Source organism: Phoxinus phoxinus (genome assembly GCF_949152265.1).
Source record: "Phoxinus phoxinus genome assembly, chromosome: 14".
In the NCBI taxonomy this organism is placed as follows: Eukaryota; Metazoa; Chordata; class Actinopteri; order Cypriniformes; family Leuciscidae; genus Phoxinus; species Phoxinus phoxinus.
The window spans coordinates 181,749-191,748 of NC_136889.1; the positions used below are offsets into that span (position 1 = coordinate 181,749).

At 45.8% G+C, this 10,000-nt stretch overlaps 1 protein-coding gene across 4 annotated transcripts in view; it reads right to left on the reverse strand.

Moving 5' to 3' along the window:
• Nucleotides 1-8,675: 8,675 nt before the first annotated feature.
• klhdc3 (kelch domain containing 3) overlaps nucleotides 8,676-10,000 on the reverse strand; it is a 58,604-nt gene continuing 57,279 nt past the window's right edge. For 2 of the 4 annotated variants that reach the window (XM_079634872.1, XM_079634873.1), the window contains one exon: nucleotides 8,817-10,000. This exon is cut by the window's right edge and continues 50 nt beyond it. In XM_079634872.1, the coding sequence (XP_079490998.1) occupies nucleotides 9,984-10,000 (17 nt within the window). In that variant the 3' untranslated portion in view covers nucleotides 8,817-9,983. The other 2 variants (XM_079634874.1, XM_079634871.1) reach the window with 2 other exon arrangements.

The window sequence follows — 10,000 nt, forward strand, 5'->3', positions numbered from 1 at the left end:
GGGTTTAGTGTGCACTGATCGAGCTCTGGGTTTAGTGTGCACTGATCGAGCTCTGGGTTTAGTGTGCACTGATCTAGCTCTGGGTTTAGTGTGCACTGATCGAGCTCTGGGTTTAGTGTGCAGTGATCGAGCTCTGGGTTTAGTGTGCACTGATCGAGCTCTGGGTTTAGTGTGCACTGATCTAGCTCTGGGTTTAGTGTGCACTGATCGAGCTCTGGGTTTAGTGTGCAGTGATCGAGCTCTGGGTTTAGTGTGCACTGATCGAGCTCTGGGTTTAGTGTGCACTGATCGAGCTCTGGGTTTAGTGTGCACTGATCGAGCTCTGGGTTTAGTGTGCAGTGATCGAGCTCTGGGTTTAGTGTGCAGTGATCGAGCTCTGGGTTTAGTGTGCAGTGATCGAGCTCTGGGTTTAGTGTGCACTGATCGAGCTCTGGGTTTAGTGTGCACTGATCGAGCTCTGGGTTTAGTGTGCACTGATCTAGCTCTGGGTTTAGTGTGCACTGATCGAGCTCTGGGTTTAGTGTGCAGTGATCGAGCTCTGGGTTTAGTGTGCACTGATCGAGCTCTGGGTTTAGTGTGCACTGATCTAGCTCTGGGTTTAGTGTGCAGTGATCGAGCTCTGGGTTTAGTGTGCACTGATCGAGCTCTGGGTTTAGTGTGCACTGATCGAGCTCTGGGTTTAGTGTGCACTGATCGAGCTCTGGGTTTAGTGTGCACTGATCGAGCTCTGGGTTTAGTGTGCACTGATCTAGCTCTGGGTTTAGTGTGCACTGATCGAGCTCTGGGTTTAGTGTGCAGTGATCGAGCTCTGGGTTTAGTGTGCACTGATCGAGCTCTGGGTTTAGTGTGCACTGATCTAGCTCTGGGTTTAGTGTGCAGTGATCGAGCTCTGGGTTTAGTGTGCACTGATCGAGCTCTGGGTTTAGTGTGCACTGATCTAGCTCTGGGTTTAGTGTGCAGTGATCGAGCTCTGGGTTTAGTGTGCACTGATCGAGCTCTGGGTTTAGTGTGCACTGATCTAGCTCTGGGTTTAGTGTGCAGTGATCGAGCTCTGGGTTTAGTGTGCACTGATCGAGCTCTGGGTTTAGTGTGCACTGATCTAGTTCTGGGTTTAGTGTGCACTGATCTAGCTCTGGGTTTAGTGTGCACTGATCGAGCTCTGGGTTTAGTGTGCACTGATCTAGCTCTGGGTTTAGTGTGCATTGATCGAGCTCTGGGTTTAGTGTGCACTGATCGAGCTCTGGGTTTAGTGTGCACTGATCTAGCTCTGGGTTTAGTGTGCACTGATCGAGCTCTGGGTTTAGTGTGCACTGATCGAGCTCTGGGTTTAGTGTGCACTGATCGAGCTCTGGGTTTAGTGTGCACTGATCGAGCTCTGGGTTTAGTGTGCACTGATCGAGCTCTGGGTTTAGTGTGCACTGATCGAGCTCTGGGTTTAGTGTGCACTGATCGAGCTCTGGGTTTAGTGTGCACTGATCGAGCTCTGGGTTTAGTGTGCACTGATCGAGCTCTGGGTTTAGTGTGCACTGATCTAGTTCTGGGTTTAGTGTGCAGTGATCGAGCTCTAGGTTTAGTGTGCAGTGATCGAGCTCTGGGTTTAGTGTGCAGTGATCGAGCTCTGGGTTTAGTGTGCAGTGATCGAGCTCTGGGTTTAGTGTGCAGTGATCGAGCTCTGGGTTTAGTGTGCAGTGATCGAGCTCTGGGTTTAGTGTGCAGTGATCGAGCTCTGGGTTTAGTGTGCAGTGATCGAGCTCTGGGTTTAGTGTGCACTGATCGAGCTCTGGGTTTAGTGTGCAGTGATCGAGCTCTGGGTTTAGTGTGCAGTGATCGAGCTCTGGGTTTAGTGTGCATTGATAGAAACAGGAAGAAGATGATTTTATTCGCAGTGTATGAATATTAATGGACGGAACGCACGTGTTCTGAAGCGAATGTGACATCGAACATCAGATATTCCTCTACGTGTGTCAACGTCTCAATTATAACAAGTTCTTTTCCATTTAGGGTTAGACGAATCTTGAATGAAAGAAAGCCAGACTTCTAAGCTACGATACATGGAAAGATTGAGTGATCGGACCGGAGTTATGATCCGTCAGAGGAGAATCATCAGTTGTTGGATCTGAAGAGCGGGTTAGGGCTAACCTAACCCTAACTCTAACCCTAACCCTAACCCTAACCCTAACCTAACCCAAACCCTAACCTAACCCTAACTCTAACTCTAACCCTAACCTAACCTAACCTAACCTAACCTAACCCAAACTCCATCAAGCGGCTCTGGTCAAAACAACCCGAGCTCCTGACACACACAAGCTTTACTGACACACACAAGCTTTACTGACACACACAAGCTTTACTCACACACACAAGCTTTACTGACACACACAAGCTTTACTGACACACACGAGCTTTACTGACACACACAAGCTTTACTCACACACACGAGCTTTACTGACACACACAAGCTTTACTCACACACACGAGCTTTACTGACACACACAAGCTTTACTCACACACACAAGCTTTACTGACACACACGAGCTTAATGCTGTTTGGGTCTGGAGAAGCCCGTCCCCAGAGAGAGATCGAGCTCAGACGACCCGTGGCCATTAGCGTCGAGCTGAAGCACAAGTTTAAGTGTCCTGTGAAAACGAGGAGGCCAACAGGTGTGTTTCGTCGCATCACAGTTCCTCGCGCTGTTAACCTTTAGCTTCCACAACCTCTGCTCAATAGAAGCCCATTAAGGTCACGTCCACCGAGAGATCGGCCAAATCAATCACGCTCGGTCCGAGAGCAGAGACACTGAGAGCTTACCGGATCATGCCGGCCCAGGGCCTGAGCTGGACATCAGGAGCGATCTGTCCTGGGAGAAACTTCCAGAGTGATCCTGCAGAAAGGCCAAACTAAAACTCTGGAGTAATGAAGACAACTCAAGTCTCTTCATCTGTACAGCGCTCTACAGTATAGAGTCTCACCGCAGCTTTACAGAGGACACCGGAGATTACAGCAACAGTGTTCAGCTTTACAGCGGCTCTAGAATACAGTTACTGTCCAGATAAAGTGAGTTGTGATTGATTCACTTCCGTTGTAGAGATCATTAGTTATTAACTTAGCGGCCGCTAACACGACACCGCGCTACAGAAAACACAAACTTTACTGTGTTCCAGACGTTCATTCGCACGACAGTGTTTGGAGCTCGAGAACACACACTCTGAACACACACTCTGAACACACACTGAACACACACTCTGAACACACACTCTGAACACACACTCTGAACACACACTCTGAACACACACTCTGAACACACACTCTGAACACACACTCTGAAACACACACTCTGAAACACAAACTCTGAAACACACACTCTGAACACACACTCTGAAACACACACTCTGAAACACACACTCTGAAACACACACTCTGAAACACACACTCTGAAACACACTCTGAAACACACACTCTGAACACACACTCTGAACACACACTCTGAAACACACACTCTGAAACACACACTCTGAAACACACACTCTGAACACACACTCTGAACACACACTCTGAAACACACACTCTGAACACACACTCTGAACACACACTCTGAAACACACACTCTGAACACACACTCTGAAACACACACTCTGAAACACACACTCTGAACACACACTCTGAAACACACACTCTGAACACACACTCTGAAAACACACTCTGAAACACACACTCTGAACACACACTCTGAACACACACTCTGAACACACACTCTGAAACACACACTCTGAACACACACTCTGAACACACACTCTGAAACTCACACTCTGAAACACACACTCTGAAACACACACTCTGAAACACACACTCTGAAACACACACTCTGAAACACACACTCTGAAACACACACTCTGAAACACACACTCTGAAACACACTCTGAAACACACACTCTGAAACACACACTCTGAACACACACTCTGAAACACACACTCTGAACACACACTCTGAAACACACACTCTGAACACACACTCTGAAACACACTCTGAACACACACTCTGAAACACACACTCTGAACACACACTCTGAAACACACACTCTGAAACACACACTCTGAAACACACACTCTGAAACACACACTCTGAACACACACTCTGAAACACACACTCTGAACACACACTCTGAACACACACTCTGAAACACACACTCTGAACACACACTCTGAAACACACACTCTGAAACACACACTCTGAACACACACTCTGAAACACACACTCTGAACACACACTCTGAAACACACACTCTGAACACACACTCTGAAACACACACTCTGAACACACACTCTGAAACACACACTCTGAACACACACTCTGAACACACACTCTGAACACACACTCTGAACACACACTCTGAAACACACACTCTGAAACACACACTCTGAACACACACTCTGAACACACACTCTGAAACACACACTCTGAAACACACACTCTGAAACACACACTCTGAAACACACACTCTGAAACACACACTCTGAAACACACACTCTGAAACACACACTCTGAAACACACACTCTGAACACACACTCTGAAACACACACTCTGAAACACAAACTCTGAAACACACACTCTGAAACACACACTCTGAAACACACACTCTGAAACACACACTCTGAACACACACTCTGAAACACACACTCTGAAACACAAACTCTGAAACACACACTCTGAACACACACTCTGAAACACACACTCTGAAACACACACTCTGAAACACACACTCTGAACACACACTCTGAAACACACACTCTGAAACACACACTCTGAAACACACACTCTGAACACACACTCTGAAACACACACTCTGAAACACAAACTCTGAAACACACACTCTGAACACACACTCTGAAACACACACTCTGAAACACACTCTGAAACACACACTCTGAACACACACTCTGAAACACACACTCTGAAACACACACTCTGAAACACACACTCTGAACACACACTCTGAAACACACACTCTGAAACACACACTCTGAAACACACACTCTGAAACACACACTCTGAAACACACACTCTGAACACACACTCTGAAACACACTCTGAACACACACTCTGAAACACACTCTGAACACACACTCTGAAACACACACTCTGAAACACACACTCTGAAACACACACTCTGAACACACACTCTGAACACACACTCTGAAACACACACTCTGAAACACACACACTCTGAACACACACTCTGAACACACACTCTGAAACACACACTCTGAACACACACTCTGAAACACACACTCTGAAACACACACTCTGAACACACACTCTGAAACACACACTCTGAAACACACACTCTGAACACACACTCTGAAACACACACTCTGAACACACACTCTGAAACACACACTCTGAACACACACTCTGAACACACACTCTGAACACACACTCTGAAACACACACTCTGAACACACACTCTGAACACACACTCTGAAACACACACTCTGAAACACACACTCTGAACACACACTCTGAAACACACACTCTGAACACACACTCTGAAACACACACTCTGAACACACACTCTGAACACACACTCTGAACACACACTCTGAACACACACTCTGAAACACACACTCTGAAACACACACTCTGAAACACACACTCTGAAACACACACTCTGAACACACACTCTGAAACACACACTCTGAAACACACACTCTGAAACACACACTCTGAAACACACACTCTGAACACACACTCTGAAACACACACTCTGAAACACACACTCTGAACACACACTCTGAACACACTCTGAAACACACACTCTGAAACACACACTCTGAAACACACACTCTGAAACACACACTCTGAAACACACACTCTGAACACACACTCTGAACACACACTCTGAACACACACTCTGAACACACACTCTGAAACACACACTCTGAACACACTCTGAAACACACACTCTGAACACACACTCTGAACACACTCTGAAACACACACTCTGAAACACACACTCTGAAACACACACTCTGAACACACACTCTGAAACACACACTCTGAACACACTCTGAAACACACACTCTGAACACACACTCTGAACACACTCTGAAACACACACTCTGAAACACACACTCTGAAACACACACTCTGAAACACACACTCTGAACACACACTCTGAAACACACACTCTGAACACACTCTGAAACACACACTCTGAAACACACACTCTGAAACACACACTCTGAAACACACACTCTGAACACACACTCTGAAACACACACTCTGAAACACACACTCTGAAACACACACTCTGAAACACACACTCTGAAACACACACTCTGAAACACACACTCTGAAACACACACTCTGAAACACACACTCTGAAACACACACTCTGAAACACACACTCTGAAACACACACTCTGAAACACACACTCTGAAACACACACTCTGAAACACACACTCTGAAACACACACTCTGAAACACACACTCTGAACACACACTCTGAAACACACACTCTGAACACACTCTGAAACACACACTCTGAAACACACACTCTGAAACACACACTCTGAAACACACACTCTGAACACACACTCTGAACACACACTCTGAAACACACACTCTGATCTGAAACACACACTCTGAAACACACACTCTGAAACACACACTCTGAACACACACTCTGAAACACACACTCTGAAACACAAACTCTGAAACACACACTCTGAACACACACTCTGAAACACACACTCTGAAACACACTCTGAAACACACACTCTGAACACACACTCTGAAACACACACTCTGAAACACACACTCTGAAACACACACTCTGAACACACACTCTGAAACACACACTCTGAAACACACACTCTGAAACACACACTCTGAAACACACACTCTGAACACACACTCTGAAACACACTCTGAACACACACTCTGAAACACACTCTGAACACACACTCTGAAACACACACTCTGAAACACACACTCTGAAACACACACTCTGAACACACACTCTGAACACACACTCTGAAACACACACTCTGAAACACACACACTCTGAACACACACTCTGAACACACACTCTGAAACACACACTCTGAACACACACTCTGAAACACACACTCTGAAACACACACTCTGAACACACACTCTGAAACACACACTCTGAAACACACACTCTGAACACACACTCTGAAACACACACTCTGAACACACACTCTGAAACACACACTCTGAACACACACTCTGAACACACACTCTGAACACACACTCTGAAACACACACTCTGAACACACACTCTGAACACACACTCTGAAACACACACTCTGAAACACACACTCTGAACACACACTCTGAAACACACACTCTGAACACACACTCTGAAACACACACTCTGAACACACACTCTGAACACACACTCTGAACACACACTCTGAACACACACTCTGAAACACACACTCTGAAACACACACTCTGAAACACACACTCTGAAACACACACTCTGAACACACACTCTGAAACACACACTCTGAAACACACACTCTGAAACACACACTCTGAAACACACACTCTGAACACACACTCTGAAACACACACTCTGAAACACACACTCTGAACACACACTCTGAACACACTCTGAAACACACACTCTGAAACACACACTCTGAAACACACACTCTGAAACACACACTCTGAACACACACTCTGAACACACACTCTGAACACACACTCTGAACACACACTCTGAAACACACACTCTGAACACACTCTGAAACACACACTCTGAACACACACTCTGAACACACTCTGAAACACACACTCTGAAACACACACTCTGAAACACACACTCTGAACACACACTCTGAAACACACACTCTGAACACACTCTGAAACACACACTCTGAACACACACTCTGAACACACTCTGAAACACACACTCTGAAACACACACTCTGAAACACACACTCTGAAACACACACTCTGAACACACACTCTGAAACACACACTCTGAACACACTCTGAAACACACACTCTGAAACACACACTCTGAAACACACACTCTGAAACACACACTCTGAACACACACTCTGAAACACACACTCTGAAACACACACTCTGAAACACACACTCTGAAACACACACTCTGAAACACACACTCTGAAACACACACTCTGAAACACACACTCTGAAACACACACTCTGAAACACACACTCTGAAACACACACTCTGAAACACACACTCTGAAACACACACTCTGAAACACACACTCTGAAACACACACTCTGAAACACACACTCTGAAACACACACTCTGAACACACACTCTGAAACACACACTCTGAACACACTCTGAAACACACACTCTGAAACACACACTCTGAAACACACACTCTGAAACACACACTCTGAACACACACTCTGAACACACACTCTGAAACACACACTCTGAACATACACTCTGAAACACACACTCTGAACACACACTCTGAACACACACTCTGAAACACACACTCTGAAACACACACTCTGAACACACACTCTGAAACACACACTCTGAAACACACACTCTGAACACACACTCTGAAACAGCTTCTGGGTGCAAGTTGTGCAAATTTTTGAAAAACGTGATCGTCTCCGTGTAAACTTCAAAAAACCTTATTTTTTTTCATTATAGAGGAATAAGTGTTCATTTTAATATGTTTTATTTAATCTCTTCTTCTCAAAATTGTTCAAATTAAACTAATTCTTTACGCTCTTTTTATAAAGACACGCTTGTGTTATTCCTGTACATTTAAGCAGACAACAAGCAAAATTATCATCAACTTTATTGTTTAGGAAATTCAAAAGATTCCATTGAAAACCCGTTTACAACATTGATCGAGTCGTGACTTGTGGAAAAGATTCATCCGCCACGAGGACTCGTGTGTCGTAACAGCCGGAGGACAGACTCCGAGCCGCAGCGTTCCCACGGCGACACACGAGCCTTCCTTCACGTCTCCCGCCGCACGTGAGCAACACCGCCGCGGATCCGAACGACTCGAGCAGCGCGTCACTAACCCGTCATCCGTCTGTCAGCTACACGTCAGTGTGAAATGCACTTGATTTCAGGACTCGTTTTCGTCAGGTCATTATTTCTGACGAGGGGAAACGGTTCGGGAACGTTGCAATATTCATTATGACAGTTTAGTGTCAGATATTCAAACACAATAAAATCTCTAATAAAACATATCTCGAATCCAGTCTGAGCAGAAGCCATGAAAAGTGTGTGCGCTTCGACTCGAGAGCGTGTGAAGATCTGAAGTGTCCAACATCAGGCACTGGACGAGACGCCGGAGAGTCCCACGGGAATAAAGCATGAGCTTCAGCTTTGGCACCATCATATCCATCAATACCAACACTGACCGATCGCACGGATTCTGATGTGGAAATCCAGACGGTCATCTCAACGCCGGGCTTGTGGAAGAGATCCAGATTCATCCGTTGGCTGGAGAACCCTCGAGGTGTAGTAGATCGTGCCGATTGGCTGCCATCGAGTAAATGAGAAACAAACTGTAATCTTTCACAACATCTCGTCTTCGTTGAGTTTACGGTGCGGATCCTGAGGGACGCACGCATGCAGAGGGAATATTCTCCTGTCTATTGATTGTGGACTTTTATTGTCAGAAGCACTGTGGGAAAGCAGAGAGTGGTGTGTGTCTCTGATATGTGCGGAGCGTAACGAAAGTCTTGCATATAAACCAGCAATCTGAACACACACGCAGAGAAATGACAGATTACAGGTTAATGACCTTCATTCACTCCAGATTCTCATTAAAACACTGTAACACTGATGAATAATTGGACTGGTTTAAAAGCGAAGGTCCGTTTCTCCGCAGAAGTTCAACAGTGGCGAATCAAACTGGGAAAAGGCCTTCGCCACAGCAGGACCGGTGAGTACTGGGATCCGGATCCACACGGGAAGAGACTCCGACGGGTCAGCCGTGAGACGAGA